Here is a 23,673-nt window from a genome sequence, read left to right as displayed (position 1 = left end):
GGAAGGGGAGGGAGGAGGGGGAGGAGGGCTCTGGGGGTTTAGGAGGATTGAAAATTGCGGGGTGATTTAGCTTTCTTCTCCCCCCACTTCCAAAAAACAAAAACAAAAACGCCGGCCTCCCTCGCCCTGGCTTCACCTCGCCGGCTGCGAATAAGAGGAGCTCGGATGTCCGGTTTCCTGTGAGGCTTTTTACCTGACACCCGTCGTCTTTCCCGGGCACTGCTTGGGAGAGCAACTTGCGAAGTTGGGGAAGTAGAAGCCCCGGACCTGCTCCCGCCGCCTCCGGCTCGTCCGGAGGGTTTACCGGGAGGATCTCGGTGGGAAAGGGACCAAGAGGGAACAGCAGCATCGCAGGGGCGCCCACGCCCCAACCCCGGCCCCCACAGCGGACCAGCCTCCTCACCTCTCGGTCCTTCCACCATGCACTTGCTGGACTTTTTCTCTCTGGCGTGTTTCCTGCTCGTCGCTGCGCTGCTCCAGGGTCCGCACGAGGCTCCCGCCGCCACTGCCTTTGAGTCTGGGAGCAGCGTCTCCGAAGAGGAGCCAGACGCAGGCGAGGCCAAGGTAGGTGCACTCCTCGCACCCGCGCCAGGCTGGGCTGCGGGCTGCGGAGCTGCGAACTGAGGGCCAACTGGCCTTGGGTGTCCTAAGACACAAAAGCTGCATCAAGTATGGGTACTCTTTAACCTCTTGTACCTTGGAGTCAAAGTTAATGAAGTGTATTTGTGCTTCCTTTGAAGAAAAGTTTTCTCTTTCTTGTACATTTTTTTTTTTTTGTGGTTTAATTTTAAAATAAAGTTACTAAGAGAACAAATTACACAAGTGACAGGCCGAGTGGGATGTCTAGTAATACAGCTCTCATAGTTTAGTTATGTCTCCCCTGATGCAGTGTGGGGTCTTGAATCCAGTGCAGTAAATGCAATAACCCATTGCTCACTCACTGGGATCATGAAGACCTTTCCTTAGCCTGATAGTCCGAAAGCTTCTGGAGCAAGGATGGTTTATTTACTTCATATGCTCCTTATGCTGTGGAGCTAGACAGTCTAAGTACAAGGGTTTAAAATTGGAGATTTCCGTGAAGTTGGTCAAACTTGAAATGCAGCAGTAGGCACTTCTCGTTCAGATTCTAATTAACTCATACTGCCTTTAGCTTTATGAACACTCAATCTTTGATATGATCGTGAAATAATACAAAAAGGTTTATTATTGTAACTTTTAAAAATGTGTGTTCAATTTTTTGCTTTAAAATATTTTAAGCTATTTATGAAGCATTCTGATTTTCAGAATGGAGTTACCATGTTTATGCCTGCTTCTTACTTGCTCTTCTGAAAGTATTAAGTTTAGATTTGACATACCTATGCTTAATAGAGTTCTTGAACCCCTGAAGAAGTTTTCTATCCCACACACTACCTTTTGCTAAAGTAGACAGCAGTGGTTTATGTCAGCAGATGGCAAGTGGAGAAGTGCCAGTAGTGTGTTACTGTCAAGTGTTACTTAACTAACATGATTAACATTCACTAGAGAATTACATTGCTATCCCATTTGTAGTTTGAAATACATTTTAAGATTGAGAACAATTCATAAAATCTAAAACTACCTCTGTCCTTAAATTTTGGAGGAAAATATAAAAAGAAAAGAATTTGTAATACATTGTCAGAGCCAAGAAAACAAACTTCTGAAGAAAAAGAGTACAAGTTAAGAATACAGGTATTATTGCAAAACAATTTTCAGTGCAAAATCTTAAATTGATAGGACAGTGACTAGAATGTTGTCCTCTCTAGAAGTACTAAAAAATCATAGCACTTCTTGTCTTTTGAGTGCCTTGAATTTTGCAATACCTGTTTACTTTGTGTAAAGTCAAACTCTTAAGACTTAAAACTTAGTAAAGCATTGCTTTTCTATTGATTATGATAACTTACTTTAGTTTGTAGTTCAAAAGTAAGAGAGGATTAGGAAGTAACATGACAGGTTTTTTTAAGAAGCCAAGAGTCTGTAGGAGATTTGTTCAGTTCTGTCAGTCCTAAGTTAATATGTCCGGGGAGAGGTGGTGTGTTAGAGTTATGTGTGCTCATGTGAATGCTGTATGTTAACTGCATGTTGTGTGTATGCTTGCAAATATTTATATGCGCATGTGTGTGTATTTAGGATTGTTGTTATGTTTAATCTAGTCAAGCATGACTCACAGTGACCCTTTGGACAACTGATCTGAACTCTCTTCTTTCCTGTGCCATCCTCACAATCTCTGACCCATTTGAGCCCATTGCTGCAGCCATTGTGTCAATCCACCGGGTCAAGGATCTTCCTTTGTTTTGTGTGTTACTCTCTTGTTTTCAGATCAATTATCTAGTAAAGGAAGTAAGCAGAGTATAGTAGTGCTTACTTACAAGTTGATAGGTAGCTTGAGTTCACTGCAGATTAGTAAATAAGCACAAGTAAGCATGTGCATACCTGTGCTTGTTGGGTATATTCATTCCTATCAGGGATAGTACATATGAAAGGAGGCTTTGATTCTGTAAGAAGGTGGTATGAACGTGGGAGAAAAAGATACCAGCCATACCTGGAAGCGTTATTTTTGATAGAGTGAAAAATGTGAAATTGTTCACTAGAGGTTAGTAAATATTCACAAGTATATTCATACTTCACTCATTCAATAATCTGACATATGCTATGTTTGTAGTGCTGTAACTGAAGGAGAAAAGTTAATTTTATTTTTAATTCTAAAAATTTTCTTTTTGCTACTTAAAATCCATATGCATTTTTTTGTTTGTACATGTTGCTTACATATTTAACCATCTTTTGTATTCAGCATAGTGAATATGGGATGATATTCTCCTGGAGGGTCTGTAGTGAGTTGATTCTGATTCGATGGCAATGAGAAGTGACAGTAGATAGGTCTCTTTCCCCCTATGGTTAAACATAATTTAAATCACCGAGACTATGAGACATGTTGCAGTAAGGTGTTTTCCCAAGGGTGAACAGAGTTACTGCTTTAATAAAACTGTCCCAGGCCCAAGACTCTATGTTGCTCCCTAGTGGCCTACAAAGGCCTCATTTAGACTTACACAGAGGGAACTGTGCAGAAAGAACTGGTCCTTTTCAGTGAGCACATAAACACTCATAAGTGAATTCAGGAAGTAATCAGAATATGTTACATTATTAATAGTTATAAAATAGTTCACAAAATACTTTTGAAAGTGCAAATGGTCAAGTTAGGAACTCCCAAATTAAGACTGAAGGTAAAATTACAAATGAAAACATGATGACCTTGTTTTTACAACCTACTTTTACATTTATTAAATTTCTCTTTAATTATTCATGTTTGTATGGCTTACTAAAAATTGAAAAATGTTACAGCAGTTAAGACTGTCAAAGGAATAAGGCAAACAAAAAATTAAAGCTATTTTGTGATTAAAATTAGCTAGACATGGTGGAGAAAAAAGAAGAAATGTTTCATATTATCATCAAACTTAACAAAAAATAGAATAATGTAGGAAAATTAGCAGTAAAATCCTGTCACTTGCCAGTTTGAAGTTAGATAGAATTCTATTTGGTTAGCTCAAAGTATTTTATTTTAAACTAGAAATAATTGGGAGGGGAAGAATATATCATGAAGTAAACCAGTGAACCTAATTATTTCAATAAGTTTGATGGATTGTTAGTATATTTAGATACTTACTTTGTTTGAGATTAATAGACGTGGAAGGGGCACGTTTACTTTGCAAATACCCTTGCAAAATATTGTTGTTTGCCATCAAATCAGAACCGACTTAGAGCTGACCTTTCAGCAGAAATTTAGAGTTAGTTAATCACAAAGGAGGAGATCATCCATCCTTCTCCTGTTTTCCTAATACAGAGCTCAGCAAAAGAAAGTTATAAGATTTAAGTCTTGTTCCAATTAAATGAATGAACTAGAAAAAAGATTCCATTACTGTAAATTGATTTTAACTCATAAAGGCCCTATGGTGTAAAGTAGACTTATGATTTCCAAGGTCATAAATCTTATGGAAACACAATGCCACATCTTTCTCCCATTGAGCCACAGGTGGGTTCAAATCAACCATTTGGTTAGCAGACAAATGCTTTAATGCTACAACTCCAGGGTTCTCTATAATCTGTTGTTGTTGCTAGATATAATCACATTAAATATGACTCTTAGCATCTATGAGCAACAGATTTGACTCTTTCCCTATCTTGTGCCATCCTCTCGATCTCTGATATGCATGACCACTTTATTGAAGTCACTGGATAAATCTATCTTTTACTGAGTGTTTCTTCCCTGAATAATCTAGATGATTGAATATTAATAAATTCATTTCTATTATGTTGTTGTTATGTGCTGTCAAGTTGCTTGCGACTCATAGTGACCATATGTACAAGAACCCTAAGCTCTGCTCTCTCCTGTGCCAACTTCACCGTCTCTGACACATCTGTTCCCACTACCCCGATCACTGACTCGATCCATCTCATCAAGGGTCTTCCTCTCCTGTGCTTTCCCTCCACTCTGCCAAACATGATGTCCCTCTCCACGAACTGATCCCTCCTTGCAACATGCCCAAATTACGTCAGATAAAGTTTCAGAATCCTTGCTTCCAAAGAGCAGCCTGGCTTCACCCTCTCCAGGACAAACCTGTTTTAAATAAATAGCTCTAACTGTCCCCTTATAAATTAAAGGGAAAGAAATAGTATAATTGGTAATGTTAACTGCTTTGATTAAAATTTTTAGTCAATTTAGTAGAACATATTTATGGTTTATTATGATGATCCCATACAACAATAACAACATAATAGCAACTTATTTGTAACATGGCATAAGTTCCTGCATTGTCTGTAAATCCACATACTTTAAAAATTTATTTTTATCTACTGTCTCTATTTAGTAGCAGTAGCAGTGTTTTTTCATACTTATCTTTATGTGCTAACTGCATCAGAACTTCTTAGAAGTCATCAGTTGCATTTCTATCTTTTTCATCTGAGACCAGTCTATGTTGGGTCTTGGTAGGTATAGTTTTAACAAACATCCTAGATCACCTCATGCATCCTTTCAGATTCACTGATACATATCATGGTGTTTGGCATGACTATTTCCATTAGATTTATTATCATTTTCATTGTAAAATTATTACATTTCTATGAGGTACCTTGTTAGATAGGCATTGGATATCCTGAAAGACTTAAGCCATTGTTTCTTTGTCCAAGGAGCTTAAAAACTAGTGGGAATACCCAAACTCAATAACTGCCAGATGCCATATGCCTGTTTGGCAAAGGAATGAATGGTACCAAGTGCTAGCTTGCTCCTGAAGATGAAAGAATAAACAATGTGAACTAGTTGATCGGGGTCCCTTGATATAAAGGAAAGCTATAACTTGTTTGTTAATTTCCAGGAGATGAAAACATCAAACAAAATGTGAGAAGGTTGGAAATTATGTCATATTCTGATAGATGGAGAAAAGAATAAAACTATCAGGAACATCTTACTTGGATCCACAGTCAACACTCTTGTTATCAGCAGTCAGGAAATCGGTAGTATTACACTGGGAAAGTCTGCAATTAGGAACTCTACAAATTATTGATAAGTAATGATGTTAATTTGAGGACTAAGGAACATCTGTTTTAATCCATGGGCTTTCCAGTCACTTGGTATCCATGTGAGAGCTGGGCAATAAATGAGGATTACAGAACAAGAACTGATGCTTTTGAGCTGTGATGTTTGAGATGAGTACTGAAGACCCCATGAATTGTCAAAAGAATAAACAAATATGTTCTTGTAGAAAGTGTAGCCAGAGTACTCCTTGGAGGCAAAGATGATAAAGCATCGTTATTCCTTGGAGAGGGGCATGATGCTTGGAGAGGCAGAGGGTTGGTGAGCGGAAGACCGTCAAGTAGGTGAATTGACACAGTACCAGCTGCAATGGACTATATAATATGTCAGAAAGGGTGAGGATGGCATAGGGTAGGAAAAGAGTCAGATTTATTAATAGAGTCACTGTACGTCACTTGACAGCAGCTAACAAGAACAACTTGGGTGGAATGAGAAAGTAAGAATCTAAGTAGAATTGTTTGGCTAAAACTGAGAGTTTAGGTAGGCAAACAGTGAAGACTTCTAAAGTGTTAAGTTTGAGGAAATAATTTGGATTATATAATATGAGCCTGAGTCACTTTAAGGAGTTTAATCTTCATGGTGTGGGTCATGGAATGTTATTAATGATTTCTGAGTAAATGTATGACATAGGGAATTTGATTGCAAAGGACTGTTGAAATACTTTGTGGGGTTGATGAGAGGTCAGAAAGATGTAAGTGGTGGGACATAATTAAGAATTAAGTAATAAATAAGTAATAGTCTAACTTGGAAGTGATGCCAGTAGGAACAGAAGAAGGCTCTACAAAGGAAGAAATGCCACATCTGTTGACTGGTTAATGTGAAAAGGAGTGGACAAATTAATTCTGACTTCAGTGTTTTAGACATAGGAAAATGTTGGTCCTTCTGGTAGAATTTCAGAGACGAAAGTAGTAGTCATTGACGAATGATGGATGTTAAAGTCCTTATTCCTTAGGCAACTTCAGTTTATTGCTCTGTTTGGGACAACTTTTGAAAAACAAGATATACAGTGGTTGCTGGACATTGCTCTCACTGAAAGTAATTGTTTAGATTCAGGTGAAATTTGTGTAAAATGTTTAAACTATTTTGATTTCTTCCAAGCTATGGATATTATCTCTAAGTTATTGTGTGCCTTTGAGTGGGAACTGATCCATAGCTGATTTTCAGAGGTAGTAAATCACATGAAAGGAAATTGCCCATCTTGCTGCTAGGCCACCAGAGGGAAAAGTATGCACACATTTTAATTTTTTTTTTAAACCAAGAAAAAGGTAAACTTAGCCAGGTAAGATAAACAGTAAAAGAGGTTGTCATTACTCTCTATCATTTCTGTCGAGTCAGAATTGAATCACAGCTGACACTCCTTTGGGTTTTTGAAGCCTATAAATGACACAGAGGAGATTTGCCCATCCTGCTTCCACAAAACCACTGGTAGATTTGACCTGCTAAAGAAGTACAATCTTTTGGGTTATCAATGCAACTTCTTTTTTTTTATGATTTTTTGTTTGTGTACCATTAAATTGGATCTGACTGGTACAGGAGGTGATTGTGCCTCCTTCTCCAGCAGGATATCTGATGGATCCTAACCGCGTACCTCTGGGATTGCAGTGCAGCTTCTTACCACTAGGCCATCACAGCTCCCTTCAATGCAGCTTCTTCTGGACTATGCCACCAGTTATTTATTTCTTGTTGCTATACCCATGGTATTTCTCTAATGTACTTCAGAACCTATGCTTATTTCAATCTTCAGTCATTGGATAGGATAATTATGTTTAGGAAAATAGGAAATGTTTGTAAAGATTTAAATATGATACACTTTCTTCCTCTCTTCACTCTTCAACATTCAAGATTTGATTCTGTAGAGACTATTTCTAGGGAGCGTAAAGGCTGTTATGATTGAAGGACTGTTTTCTTGCTTCCTTTTTCAGATAATCTGAGTCTTTAATAGTAAGTCTACAATGGTTATATATAAAATTTGTCTTGGAGCACATGAGTGAATTTTGCCACCTCCTCTCTTACAAATGATTTTCATCTAACTAAGTGGCATAAGGGATATAAACAACTCAATGTAACTTGCATTTCAATTTTTGCTTTCTTGCAACTTTTTCTTCTGAATTCTTAATTGATATCTCATGAGACATCCAAAGTCCTGCTTAGGCAGCAAGCACTTTCTGATTTGTTTCTGGCCTTGCAGTTCTGGTGCTCTTGAGAGGGAGGTGTACCTTTTGAGGCCAGACTGTAGTGATGTTTCCTTGCTCTGCCTGAGCTATTTTGAGTCACAATGTCCGAGATGAGAATGAGGTGTTTCCTGTGCTCCCAGCAATGCTTTTGCTTCTAGTAACTACAGACTCTGTAGAAGTACAGTTCATTCTCTAGAGTGCATACATTCCTCTGTTTATTGAGAAGTAGGGCTTAAATATTACTTAGACTACATTGCAGTATTCTGGATCATGATATTTTCAAGTCACCTTATAAGAATATGAAATCTGAATAATGAGTACAGAAGATTGAAGAATTGTGCTTTTAAATTATGGTGGTGTTGAAGAATATTGAATATGCCATGGAGTGCCAGAAAAACAGATCTATTGTGGATTATATGCAGCCAGATTGCTTCTTTGAAATGAGGATGATGAGACTTCATCTCACATACTTTGTAACATGTTATTGAAAAGGAACAGTCCCTAGAAAAGGACATCATTCATGGTAAAATATTCAGCCAAAACATAATTTGCTTAATGAGATGGAGGGGCGTGGTGGCTGCAACAGTGATCTCAAACGTAGCAAGAATCATAAGCATGGCATGGAAGTAGGCAGCATTTTGTTTTGCTGAACGTGAGGTGGTTATGAGTTGGAACCAAAGTGAAGGCTTCAAAGACAATGATATGTGCTGTGTACTTGGATTAGTTTGCAAGTTAATTTCGTGTTTGTTCTCCAGTATATCTCGATGAGATGTTCATTGAAGGTGATGAAGACTCAGATGACTTAAAAAGCAGTTAAATTAGAGTGTTCTTTTTTATTTGTTTTTAAACTTTTGCAATGCGTAAGTTAGAGAAATGTGGTAATAGAGTTGGACTTTCTAGGTCTATTTCTTTCTAGCCCATTTACTAATCTTTTCCTGAGTGTTTTAGTAGTATATAGCAAATGTAGCAAAAGCCAGAGAGAAGTCATAATTTATTTTTAGGGTCACTTGGGAGAAAAGTGGTTGAACTCCTTGCATGTGATTTGCAGCCTCTGAAAACTTACTGGAAAATCAGCTATGAGTCAGTCCCAATTTGATGGCAGTGATTTTTACTTCTTCTATTTAAGTTCTAATTCTGGCATGACCATCTCTTTGGCAGTCTGCTCTTTTGTAGTGGCTTGTGTGTTGCTGTGATTATGAAAGCTTTGTCATCACTATTTAATATATCAGTAGAATAATCCATAGTTTCAGTGGCTCTTCAGGACTAAGACAGACTAGAAAGAAAGGTCTGGCAAACAGCTTCTAAAAATCAGCTAGTGTAAACTCCTAATACAAATAATATTAATCCTATAAAGGATGGGCATCTTATAAGTTACAAAGAATATTATCTTGTAAAAAAATAGCATCGTAGGTTGGAAGGCAAAGGTCTAATAAGGTACACAACTAAGCAGTAGTTTTTTCCTGTTTTATGTGGAATTGCTGAGAGTGGGAACACAGTATGTGTTAGCTAACAAAAAGAAAAAGCCCAGCAGTGGGATACACTTCTTCTAGACTTCATGTACAGGGCCTCCTTTGATTTCACAAGACCTAATTTGTAGTAATAGAAGAATGACTGATTAACTGGGTGCCTAGAAAGACTTTCTAACAGTAATTAAATAGTTGTTCTAAATTGACTAATGTGACTTCTGTGGAAAGATCATACTGTTCTCTATCTCAGGGTCTTTGCCATGTACAAAGGTATGGAAAGAAAACACTTTCATTGGCAGAGTTTTTACACCTTCTTATCCTCTGAGAAGGTATTATTGCATCTTTCACTAGTATTCTTAGTAGATTGATGTTTTGAAAATCAACATGGGAGTTTGTTTTGCTGCAAAAAGTATAAGTTGTAAGTGAAGGTTTACAACTATAAGATACAGTTTAACAACAGAAAATAACAGATTTAACACAGAACTTTTATACAGGGAATTATGACGTTTTATTTTAAAGTAATTCCATTTAAAAAAAAAAAACCAGACATTTTTATTTTCTCTGTGTAATGGTTTCTTCCAAAATTTTTTTATTGAAATTATTCAAGTAGTGAATTTTGTTGATGTGCTCTTGGGTCGGAACTGACATATAACTGACTCTCCAGTGGGTTTTAAGAGGCTGTAAATTGCATGAGGGGAGATTGCCCATCTTTCTGTCATAGAGAAACTGGTGGACTCGAACTACATGCCTTTCAATTGACGGTACAATCCTTTACCTAGTAGGCCAGCAGAACTTCTAGATGATGCATAGTCTTGATTTATTTTTAGTAATTTATAGATTAACAATGTAGAAACAGAGACTATGTTTATCTAGTTTGCTCAATTAGGCATCCAGCATAAAAATAAAAATCAATTAAAACCCCAACCAAAATCCGAACAACAGAACCACGTGTATTGAGTAGATTCTTACACATGGTCATTTCCTACTGGATTGTTGCTGTTGTTGTTATGTACCATCAAGTCAGTTGCAACTCATCGCGACCCTATGTACAATAGCCCTAAACGCCATCTATCCTGTGCCAACCTCGCTGTCTCAAACACACTCATTCCCACCATTCCACTCACAGAATAGATCCTACTGGATTACTGAGGCTATAAATCTTTAGAGGAGCCTAACTAACTTGCCATGTGAAAAGTCTGATAGATTTCAATCTTTGTGATTAGCAGTCCAACATGAAGTATACTACACCACCAAGGCTCCTTAACATCAATCCTGTAGGTACCCTTCAGTACCACTTGCTGCTGTCTGCTTCTGATTGTTGCATTGTAATAATAGTACCCTAATTTCAAGTGTCAGAAAGAATCTAGATCCTTGTTTATACTTTTTAAATCCAAATGCTCATTTTTCATAAATTGCTTGATGCAGCAGTCTAATCTGAACTGGTATAAGGCTATTATATATAATATTTATCCTGAGTGGTGCAAATGGCTAAATGCTCAGCAGTGGGCTGCTATCCCAAAAATCTACGCAGACATTGAAAACCTTATAGAACATAACTAGTGATTTTGAGAGAAAAAGATGAGTAGTTTCTTGTTATTAAGATTTTCAGCCTTAAGTATCCAGTGGAGGGTCACTATGAATTGGAATACACTTAATGACAGTAAGTTTTTTTGAACATGACCTCTTGACAAGAATCTGGTGATGAAAACCAGTGGCAGTTATATTCTTTTGGATTGAATTGCTATGTTCTTCATAGCATTCACTTGGTGGCAGTGGATCGTTTTAATGACTTTAAAAGAAATAATGGTTTGCATATAATAATTCATACAAGTGTGTTTCATTTATTGACATTTTGATTTATACAAGAATTCATATACATTGTTTTACATAATTAATTGCTATTAATCTATGTCTTTTATAACCTCTCTTCCCATTGCATCTTTGCTATTCCTTCATCACCTCATTGGCCCACTAACCTCTGCTATACTAGTGGTTTTACTCCTCCTCTCTTTACCACTCTTTCCTTCCCCTCTGAACATTTATAAATATCTAGCTCAGTTATCCTCCCATCTTCACAGTAATGGTCTTAAGCAGTATGTGTCCTTTTGAGGCAGCTTCACTTCTAAGTCAGAAGTTATCATACCATATATATAATGTGTTTTGCTAAAAATAACACATTTATGATGATTTTCTCTTAGAAACAATACATTCCTAGTCATAAATACCAGCAAGAAGTTATGAGGTAAAAATTAGATATATTTAAAAAGAGTATCATGATTTACTTGCCATTGTTGTAGAGGCTTTGGGGATTGCTTAGTGTGAGCCTAGGGAAAGGTGAGGAGAGATGGGTTAATCTGTGAGAAATGAGGAATACCACTTTAGAAATGAGGGAGGAAGGAATATTTTTTTTATGGAATATACAGAACAAAGTACAGAGGGGCCAAAATCTTTGTTTAGGGATCTGGCAGTCAGACCGATGTCACTGATGAATCAAAGATTTTAAGAGAAATGACAGTGAATGTTATTTTGGATGATGTGAGAACTTGAAGAGTAGGATATAAGTCTAAGTTGGTTAAAAGTAGCAAGGCCCTCAGCATTTCTTAAGTGACATTTTAAACATGGTGTTTTGGTTTTTTTGTTGCTTTTTTCTTACTTTTTAAAATTGTTTTTAATTTTAATGAAAGTTTACAGAGACTGAGGATTTCCATTCATTCAGTGTTGCACTTTTCTTCTTGCCCACCCTTCCCTCCCCCCAATTCGCTCTTCTCTTTGAAAAGTAAAAGAAAAATTCTTTGATTGTTATACAGTCCCTCCCCCTAAATCCAGCCCACTATGCAGCCGTCATTCTGGACTCCTGTCATAACAACAATACCTAATCACATCTCCCTTTTAAACAGTATTCTCCCTCATCTGTTCCAATTCAGTATACATTATTTATCCCATCTTTCTCATTCTCCCCCCAAACCGATGTCAGTCCTGTTTTACAACAGTGGCACTATGCAGTATTTGTCCTTTTGTGACTGAGATATTTCACTCAGCCTAATGTCCTCCAAGGTCACCCATTTTGAGTAATACTGCATGAGTTCCTTGTTTTTCAATGTAGCATAGATGCAAACCAAAACAACTATGAGATATCATCTCACCCCGATAAGAATAACAAAATTTAACAGAACAGCAAGCAACAAATGCTGGAGAGGTTGTGGAAAAACTGGAACCCTTATTCACTGTTGGTGGAAGTGTAAAATGGTGCAACCACTGTGGAAGGTGGTGTGTGTGGTCCTTTCTCAAAAAGTTGCAAATAGAGATACCAGTTGACCCAGCAATTCCACTACTGGGAATATACCCCAAAGAGACCATAACTGACATCCAAGCAGATATATGCACACCCATGTTTATTGTGGCTTTGTTCACAATAGCAAGGAGTTGGAAGTTAAGTGCCCATCAACAAACCAATGGATAGAAAAGCTGTGGTATATTCACACAATAAACATGGTGTTTTAAAAGCTACAATCAACTGGAAACCCATGTGTTGACTATTTGAACCTACCCAGTGATTCTGCAGAAGAAAGGCCTAGTGAACTGCTTCAGTAAAGATTATGGCCAAGAAACTCTCACTCTGTAACACTCAGGGTCACCATGAATCAGAACTGGCTTGACAGCAATGAGTAGCATCTGGTAGAAGTGTCTAAAGAAGTAGAATAGAAGCTGGACAAAATATTCCTTAGAAACAGCTTTTTTTTGGCAGAGTTTCTTAAAGTGTGTGCCTCTTTTCAATTCATTGGCCACCCATATATAGTATTTGAATTCCTCTATATGCTCCCAATTTCTAATGATGACGGTGATAATACTGATTTCTTTGGAGTGGAGTAAGTACACATCAGCATGCTGTCTGTATATATTTATAAAATGTATTAGTAACAGACATCTTTGCTCTTAGGGCTTATATCCCAAACAGAACAAGTAGTGTAAACAGTGGTCATGCTTAGATACACACACGCTCACAACATAATGCTTCTTCAGACTTCCTTCTTTGACTTAGGGATTCATTTTGCCTGGTGAAATATTTTTAGATAGTCCAGTGAAATAGACATAAAAGTTGTTAATAATGAATGAGGTAAGGTTTTCCTTATTTGCTGATTAGCTGGAAACAAAATTTACAAAAAACAAATAACCCAACCAAGAAAATAAAACCCAAAACAGATAACCCCAACATATCTTAGTGATATTTGCTTTTAAAATTTTTCTTAAAAGCAATCCTCAAAAAAAAAAAGCAATCCTCATAATGCCAGGAAGAAGAAAAGATGAATTATTTTAGTTACATTTTAAAAATAATAACAGAAAAAGGTGTTAGGAAAATATTATCTAACTCAAAAAGTACCTGATAAAAAATGGGTACACTAAAAGAGAAAATATTCAGATATATAGCTTTGTGCAAATAACATTTAAGAGTTCCAAAGATGTTTCTCTACAACTTGAGCTTCAGGTTTGTCTTTCTTTGGCCATGAGGGAGGATATGAACATTATGGATTAAATCACATGTATTTGATTTTCAGAGTCTAGTATTTTATACAATCAAAGCTTCAGTTTTTTTCTGACTGCAGGGTTTATGCACGTTCCTTTATTCTTTCTTTGGTACTGCCCAGAAGAATTTACTGTCATTCAGTGACATAACTGCTTAAATAGAAGGACATGTGCTGGATAAGAGAACAACAGTCTCTGGAACATGAAATATACCCTGGCTCTACCTTTATGCACTACCTTTATGACTTTGGGAAAATTACTTAACTTCCCTGTTGTTCATTATAGGTAAAGAACACTTGTTAATATCTGTAGTATTAGAATATTTCGAAGATTAAAAGGTTTATGATGCCCTTTAGAATTGTGACAGATACATAGTAAGGACATTTCAGATTTCTATTAAACAGACTCTATGATCAGAAAAATACAATAAATACTATGTAGGAGTCCCTGGATGATACCGTTGCCCTGATCAGCTACTAATTAAAAGTCCGGAGGTTTATGGTGCCTTGGAAGAAATGCTTTGTAGTTTTCTTCCCCACTCCTTTAAAAAAAAGAGAAAATCTGAGAATGCTATGGAGCACAACAAGTCTGTGACACACATGGAGTCACCACTACTATAAACTTGATTGTAAGGTGGTTAAGTATTGTGTTCATCAGCATCTGAAGTTAACTGTTACATTCTTTAGAGTAATTATTTATCACCTCCCCACTAATTGACTAGATATATTTATATACATTTATGAGAATGTACCTGAATCCTGACATATGGAATAGGATGTTGTACTGATGTGTGATATTTGAAGACTTTTGTTTTAGGAAATCTAGGTGTTTTGGCTACTCAGTGCACAGAGACTGTGGTTTATAGCTCTGCTTGCCATAATAAATCTCTTCTGGGCTTTGTGTGTGTTTTGTGTGGTGGTAGCCTTGACTGTAGATCAACACAAATAACACATGATGGTAGCCATTGCCTAAAGATCTCCATACCTAGAGTGTTTGGATGAAAGGGCTTTTGCCCTTTAGAATTTTATAATACTGTAGAGTTACGTATGAACTAATCTGGAAGAAGGGAGCTCTGGTGGCTTAGTGGTAAGGCTATGCACTACCAAAAGACAATCAACTCAAATCAACCAGCAACTTTATGAGGGAAAGATGGGCAGTCTTCTTCTATGCAAATTACAGTTTATGAAAACTGGGTCAATTATGAGTCTATTCTAAGTCAATACTAAAAAACAAAAATTATCTAGATGGCATTTAAAACAAGTTTAAGTATTTATTAATGAACAGGACTAACATTCCACTACTCATCTGGCAGTTTGTTGTACTGTTTTTGCATGCTGCTGTGATGCTGGGAACTGTGCCACTGATATTTCAAATATCATCCGGGTCCCCCATTGTGGACTGATTTCAGGAGATCTTTCAAGCTAAGAAAAAAGAAGGAAGAAAGGCCAAAAATGCTGAAAGAGGAGACTTTGGCTAGGAATGTGCTCAAAATAATGACTGCAATAATGGACTTAGCCACAATAATCATTTAGGAACCGACAATTTCACAGTAGTGATTGTAAACTTGAGGCAGGGCTAGGTAATGTTTTAATCTATGGTACATAAGATCGTGATGAGTGGGAGCCAACTCATAAGCTTTTAATAAGAACAACCAAAAAAATAAATAATGCCTCTTGTTTAAACGATCAGGACCTGGTAGGCAGGCTGTTATATTTAAAAGTTGTTTGGGTTCTGCCTGAGAGTCTCTCCAGTTTGAAGCAGTTGGATTCTGGAGGGTAAGATGTTTTAATTTACTTGAAATTCTGATGTAAATTGGGTGATTTTAATTTTGAACAACCAAAATATAAGCTGATTTGCCTCATTAACAATTAGCTGTGGCCTGGAAGTATCTTGTTTAAGCAATCAAGACCTGGTGGGTAGGCCTTTGTATTTAAAAGTTGGTGTTGTGTTTGGGAAGAACATTGTTCTCAGTGATACAGCACTTGTCTTGTCAGTAACTTGGGGTGGCTGTGGTACTGGACACTGTCTTACTGTGTCACATGCCATAAGGGTTGCCTTTGGTGGACAGGTTTTGCTGGAGCTCACTGATTAAGACAGACTAGGAAGCAGGATGGGCCATCCTAAATAACATGCCTTTGAAAACCCTTTGAACTCTAAAGGAATGAAAATAGAGTAGTGAAGAGCCCAGATCGAAAGTCAGTTGACATGAGGAAAAAGAGTAACAAACATTATTTAATAATTGAAACATGGAATAGACGTAGCCTGAATGTTGGAAAACTGGAAATCGTTAAAAATTAAATGGATCAAAAAGTTGTGGAACATTCATACAGTGGAATACTGCACAGCATGCAGGATCAATGCTTTTTTAAATTACTATCTAACTTGGGAGGGACAGGAGAGTGTTTACTAACTCAATCCCACAAGGATAAACACTATAAAACCATTATTATAGAATGGTTGTGAGGACTCATGGGTAGGTGAAAGGTGGAAATAGAGGGGTGAAAATGGGGAGGTAGGGTGTTAATCATAGGGTTGTACGATTTGATGTGTGGGTGGTGTGAAGAAAATGGGAAGGATCTTTTGTGAAAATGCATTCAAACTTTGTAAATAAATCAGTATAATTTTTTTTCTAAAAAATGGAATGCATGAATATTGACATACCAGGCATTAGATGAGATGGACCAGCTTTGGCACTTTGAAGAAAATATTCATATGATATACTTTGCAGGAATGAAAAACAGAAAAAGAATGGTATTAAATTCATTGTCAGAAAGTCCATTTCAAGTTCTCTTCTCAAATACAGTGTTGTGAGCCATAGGATAATATCCATATGCATACAAGGAAGACCCATTAACATGATTATTATTCAAGTCTTTGCTCCTAATTCTGGAACCAACAAGGAAGAAACTGAGGGTTTTTACAGAATCTTGTAATCTGAAATTGACTGAACTTGCATTTGAGATGCTTTAATGATTATTGGTAACTGGAATGCAAAAGTGGAAACACTGAAAAAAAGAATAATAGTTGGAATATATGGGCTTGGTCATAGAAAAAAGGCTGGAAATAGAATGGTTGAATTTTATATTTACATTGGTATATTCACTGCAGGTACCTTCTTTAAAACATACAGATGATTACACATGGATATCACTTAATGGTCTGCATAGGAATCAGATTGACTACATTTGTGGAAGAAATCATTGGAGAAGCTCAATATCAGCAGCAAAAACTAAGCCAGGTACAGACTGTGGGTCAGACCATCAGTTAACCATATGCAAGTTCAAATTGAGACAGAAGAAAATTAAAATAAATCCCCAAGAACCAGGTTAAGACCTGAATCAATTCCAACTGAATTTCAAGATCAGTCTGAGGCTTTGAATACCAATGACAACAAGATAAGCTGTGAGATTATACCAAGGACATCATCCATGAGGAAAGCAAAAGGTCTCGTCTTACTGTATGAAGAGTATAAGGATCCAAGGTGTATGTGGAGGAGGGTGGAAGCAAAGGGATGAGGATATACAGGGAGAGGAGGGGATTAAACATGGAGTTGCAAAATTTGATGGGGTGAGGGAAATTGGGAGAATCTTTTCTGGAAAACAATGTATTAGAATCTTATAAATAAACTAGTATAATAAAAATATAAAAATAAAAATGTAAGCAGAGCAGAAAACATTTTTTAAAAAATATTTGCAATGAATAAATCACCCCCAAAAAAACAAAACGGAGTAGAAAGAACAAAAATCAAAATAAATGTAGAAGACACTCTAAAAATTTCACTGGAGTGCCAAGAAGTCAAAACAAAAAAAAAAACATGCCAAAGTAAAAGAGCTGCATAGTAGATTTCAAAGGGCAGTTTGGGAGGACAAAGCAAAGTATTATTATGGATGTGCAGAAAGCTGGAATTGGAGAGTAATAAAGGAAGAACTCTCTTCTCAAACTGAGAAAATGGAAAAAGAATTTAATCCTCATGACACACACACACACACACACACACACACACACACACACACAATCCATAGAAATCCAATGATGGATCATAGTGGATGAAACTGGAAAAAAAAATTGAAAAATGCCATAGGCACTATATTGAATGACCCAGAAAACGTCAAAAGAAGATGGAAGGAATATACAGAATCACTGATCACTGTACCAGGAGAACTCAGTGACACTGAAAAATTTCAGGAAGTACCATATGGAAAGGAGACAATGGTAATGAAGGAGGAAGTGGAAGCTACATTGAAGGCATTGGCAAAAATAAAAAAAAAACCAAGACAACAAAACCCAAACCAAACCAACCAACCAACCAAGCAAACAAACAAGCCCCCCCCCAAAAAAAAGCCCTGGGAATCGATGGGATACCAACTGGCTTATTTCAGTTAACAGATGCTGGCTTGGATGCACTCACCAGTCTATACCAGGAAATTTGGAGGACAACTATCTGACCAACAAATTGGAAGAGGTTCATGTTTATCCCCATTCTCAAGAAAGATGACTCAACTGAATGTGGAATATAGAACAATATCATTACCATCACATGCAAGTAAAATACCTCTGTAGATAATTAAAAAATGGTTAGAATAGTACATATATAGGGATGTCAGAGAATCCTGGTTGAAAGTAAGAAATACCACAAGAATGACTATTTGTGCTTTATTGACTATACAAAGGCATTTGACTGTGTGAATCATAACAAGTTGTGGCTGATACAGAGTAATGAGAGTCCCAGAGCACTTAGTAGTGCTCATGTGGAACCTATACCTGGACCAGAAGGCCGTTTTGTGAACAGAACAGGGGAACACGGCATGATTTAAAATTAAGAAGAGAGTGTGTTACGGTTATATTCTTTCTTCATACCTACTCATTATATATGCAGAGCAGATTATTGAAGAAGCTGGGCTCTTTGAAGAGGAGTGTGGCATCAGGATTAGAGGGAGACTCCAATAACCTGTGTTCTGCAGATGACACAATCGTACTTGCTGAAAGTGAGGAGGACTCGAAGCACTTGCTGCAGAAGATTAAGAAATGAAGCCTTTGGTATGGATTGCATCTCAGTGTGAACTGGACTGATTGATAGGCAACATTGTGATGGATGGAGAGGAGATTGAAAGTATCAACAGCTTCATCTTGCTTGAATCCACAATTAACATCTCTGGTACCAGCAGTCAGGAAATAAGGAAACATATTGCTTTCAAAAATCTGCTGTTTGTTAAATCCAAATTATTGAGGAGTAATGATGTCAGTTTGAGGTCTAAGATGTGTCTGATTCAGACCATAGTCTTTTTGATCACTTGCTGTACCTCTGAGAGCTGGATAGTGAATAAGATGACTACAAAAAAAAAAAAAAAAGAATTGACACCTTCAAGCTTTGGTGTTGAAGAAAAACAATGAACATACATCCCATGTCTGCCAAGGGAACAAACAAATATGTCTTGGAGAGAGTGCACCTAGAATGCTTTTTTGGAGGCAAGAATGATGAGGCTTCACCTCACATACTTAGAGCATGTTGCTAGGAGGGGTTATTCCTTGGAGAGAGACATAATGCTAGGAAGGTTGGAGGGTCAGCAAAGGAGAAAAAGACACTCAGCTGGGTGGATTGACACGTTGACTGCTGCAATGGGCTCTGTGTGTCAGGAGATGTGAGAATGGCACAGGATAGAACAAGATTCAGATATTTTGTTCATAAAGTCACTATGAGGCATAACTGACTTGATGGCACCCAACAACAACAGTAATAGCAACATGCCCAATGTATGTGAGGCAAAGTCTCATCATTTTTGCCTCCCAAGAGCACTCTAGCTGCACCCTCTCCAAGACATATCTGTTTCTTCTTTTAGCCACCCATGGGATGTTCAGTTCTCTTCTTCAACACCATAGCTCAAAGGTATCAATTCTTCTGTCATACTTATTCATTGTCCAGCATTCAGATGCATAGCAAGTGATCCGAAAGACTATTGCTTGAATCAGATGCACCTTGGTTCTCAAGTTGACATCATTACTTCTCAATAATTTGGATAGGTCCCTAACTGCATATTTCCCAGTGCAATGTGTCTCCTTATTTCCTGAATTCTGGTATCCGTGGTTTTAACTGTGGATTCATGCAGGATGAAGCTGTTTAGATCCATAAAGAGATAGTTTGACACAATGAATGAAGAGTAAACTCAAGAATACAGGATCATATAGTGTTTCTCATTGTGGTTCATCCTACTCATCTCCCCTTTTGTGAATAGAAAATTCTACTGGCACTGTGGATAAGTAATTGTGCTGCCAACTAAAAGGCACATGGTTCGGGTTCACCAACTGCTTAGTGGGAGAAAGGTGAGCAATTTCCTCTCATGCAATTTACTGCCTCTGAAAACCCAGATTACGGCACATAACAATTGTAAAAGGGTTGATGTAGATCAGAATCAACTTGAAATCATGTAACGGTAAGAACAACATTGTTTTATGATGTATTTTAATTTATTGACAGTAGCTGATTTTGTCTGATAATCCATTTTGCCGGTTGCTAGATCTTCATTCAAGTCATTTGAATTAGGTGATGAACATATTATGGTCATTGTGGATGTTAACAGTAAATGAACAAAGTGAAAGGAAATTAAAAATAAATTGTGCACACATTTCTCAGTTCTTGAAAAGCTGAAACTTTTTTATTGGATAAAGCCTTGAAAGTATTCACTGCTTTAAGCTTCTAATATCGATGTTAGTTGGAACATTTAACAGAATTTTCATCTGTATTTCTAAACAGAGTATTTTTCCCTGACTGAATCTGGAATGAAGAGATAAACACAAAATAGGCACTGAGACAACATGAAATGAGCAAATTAATTTGCAGACACTAGTATTAAATTTTTAAAAAATATATTTTTTATTAGTTGCTAATTCATGCATACTTTCAACTCTACCACTTCCCTCTCTTTTTAAAAGTAATTTTTCATATATTTATTTCAGGATAAGAATTCTATGTAAGTATTCAAAATTAAGCTTCATATTTTTATTTTGTTCTCTGATGGCCTAGTGGCAAGAAGTGGTGCTGTAATCCTGAAGGTACACAGTTCGATGCCACCAGCTGCTCTGTGGGAGAAAGATGAGCAGTCTCCTTTCATGTGATTAACTGTCTCTGGAAACCCCCCTGGAAGGTCAGCTATGGGTCTGTCTCAACACTATGGTACAACAACCCAATTATAGTAATCTATCTTAAACATTAATAATTTTTAATTCTCATACTATTTTTTTCTTTATGTTGTGAGTGGTTTTGGTCCAGACCAGAATTTAACATTAGCCTGAAAAGAAAACTCACTGCTATCAGGTCAGTTCTGACTCATGGAAAGCCTCCCTTGGGTTTTAAGATTATAAATCTTTATAGGTGACAACTCTTTTATCTTTCTTCTTTGAAGTGTCTGGTAGATTTGAACCACTGATCTTTTCAACCATCTAAAAAGAGCAAGGGCCACATGAAAAGTGCCATATGACCTTTATCAACTTCACAGAGAGAAATTCTCTCTGTCCACAGCATCAGTAACACAAAACCAATTCCCGTGAGGTTACTAATATCCCCTATGATCACATGCCTCTTTCTACTCTGCACCAGTCTTGCTGCTTTGCTGGATCCAAAATCTGATGTGGTAGTTTACAGACCACATAGAACCATACTGGGGAAATCTAAAGGTTGTAATTCAGTTTAATAACAAAATGTAGAATCGTCAAGATAGCTTCCAAAATGTGCACAGACACCTCAGCCTTGAGACTCATGGCTCTAAACTGCTTTCAAATTCTCAGTCCTGTCATTGGCTTCCCATCCACAATTGTCCAACAAAGTTGTCAGTACTGTTAATATTGGCTTTTCTCGTCCAAGGTCTCATCTCATTTCACATCAGTTCTCCAGTTTAGCCATGGCTGCTGCTGCTGTCCCAAAGGAAGTCCCACATGTCAGCAGGTTCAGGAACGTCTTTTTTCTCTGGCTGGGGAAGAATTCCTTCCTCTTCTGGAGGGGGAAGATTTCAGTTTTCTGAAGCTAGAGTTGTTCAATTTATTGGTGAGGCTAGCCAATCCTCTTCAAACTAGCAAGTCCTCATATGAAATGATAGATAGCCATTCCCTTTGTGGATAAGCCAGCATCCCTTCCTCGCATAGTCCTGCCCCCCTACATAGTCAGCCATCCATGGTAGGAAAGCCATATTGAGAGACAAACTCTGCAATTGGCTATGCCCTCAGAGTACCTTAAAATATTGTTAGTAGTTAATACTCCTTGTGGAAGAAACATTCATGAAGTACTATAGTGATGTGTTTTGCTATTACTATATTAATGGGAAACCATGAGATGGACGAAACAACCACCACCTTTGACACTGAGTGATTCAGTCATGTGGAAGAATATACCGTTTGAAGCAAATAACACTTCCTTCTCTGTTGTCTGTGACTGGATCAGTGTTCTGGGGGTCTGGAAAACAGACTACTCATCTGCTTTCTGAAACAATCAATATTCCAAATGTGTAATGAATTTCCTAGAAATGGCAAAGAAAATTACCCCTCCGAAAAAAAGATGTGTGTGCAGTGGTCTTTCACCAAGTAAATAATATGGTTTCTCTATTTGTTTAACTGTAAATAAACTGTAAATAACATCCGCTTCTCTCCTATTAAAAAAGTGAATAAATTCATCAATTGAGAGAGTGAAATCTTAAAGAAATGGTCTTGATTTTCTTGCAAGGGGAGTGTCTAAACTGTCACCATGAATTTTGTGTCTGAATTTGTATAATATGTAAAAGGAACTGTGCTTTGCATTCACTCACAGTTCCGTGTAAGAGACAGTTAATATATCGAATACCAGATGTGAGGCAGTTTGAAGCCACTATGGTTTACTTAATTACAATCTCATTACCTACATGGGATAGTTTTTAATTCTTTCGCTTTGTTTATGCCTGTTGTGTGTTTAATTGTTGTATTCTTTTTAAAGACCTCGTCTTAAGTTTATGTTTTGAAAATTTAGAACTCTTATTTAGATTCCTACTTGCCTGTGGGTCATATAATTTAGAACTGCCCTCAAAAAACAAACAAATCCTTTTGTGCTAGAGCCAAATTTTAGTTTTGAGATGATAATGATTTATTGTTTTCTCTTATTGAGTCCTGGGTCTTTATTATAAATTTTGGAATCCACACTAAGTTAAGTTTTTTTTCAAGGCCAAGATTATTCATGAGTCATGATCATTGCATTTAACATTAGGTAATCTGAAGCCGCCTTTGATATGCAAATTTAGTATTTACAATTACGTCATAAACTACAGAGTAGAAGATAATAATTTTCTCCTCTCTGAACATTGGTAGCTTTGAGTCCTGCTCTATTACAAATCCATTCTTTTTATATTTTTTTACCTTTGCTCATGTTCACATGGACTTGTTGTTGTTGTTGCTATGTGCCGTCGAGTCGTGTGCAACTCATAGAGACCCTATGTACAACAGCCGTAAACCCTGCTCTATCCTGTGCCAATCTCATTGTGTCTGACACACCCATCCCGATTACCCCAGTCACTGAATCAATCCACTTCATAGAGGGTCTTCCCCTCCTACGCTGTCCCTCCACCTACCAAGCATAAGGTCCCTCTCCAAGGACCTGTCTCTCCTCACATGTCCAAAGTATGTCAGATGAAGCCCCAGAATCTTTGCCTCCAAGGAGTACCCTGGTTTAACCCTTTCTAGGATGAATCTGTTTGTTTTCTTCGCAGTCCATGGTACATTCAGTACTCTTCTCCAGCACCACAGCTCAAAGGCGTCAATTCTCCTTCTGTCCTCCCTAGTCATTGTCCAGCTCTCTGATGCATAACAAGTGATTGCAAAGACCATGGTCTGTATCAGGCGCACCTTTGTCTCCAAAGAGACACCGTTGCTCTTGAGTACTTTAGAGAGGTCCCTAACAGCA

At 37.3% G+C, this 23,673-nt stretch overlaps 1 protein-coding gene across 1 annotated transcript in view; it reads left to right on the top strand.

Moving 5' to 3' along the window:
• The first annotated feature begins 420 nt into the window (after positions 1-420).
• VEGFC (vascular endothelial growth factor C) overlaps positions 421-23,673 on the top strand; it is a 149,095-nt gene continuing 125,842 nt past the window's right edge. The window contains exon 1 of the mRNA XM_006882272.1: positions 421-564. Within this exon, the coding sequence (XP_006882334.1) occupies positions 421-564 (144 nt within the window). The remainder of the gene's footprint in view (positions 565-23,673) is intronic.

Source organism: Elephantulus edwardii, unplaced genomic scaffold (genome assembly GCF_000299155.1).
Source record: "Elephantulus edwardii isolate Elephantulus edwardi_28Jun2011 unplaced genomic scaffold, EleEdw1.0 scaffold00018, whole genome shotgun sequence".
NCBI classification, from domain to species: domain Eukaryota; kingdom Metazoa; phylum Chordata; class Mammalia; order Macroscelidea; family Macroscelididae; genus Elephantulus; species Elephantulus edwardii.
This window is presented reverse-complemented; position numbering and strand designations above follow the sequence as displayed.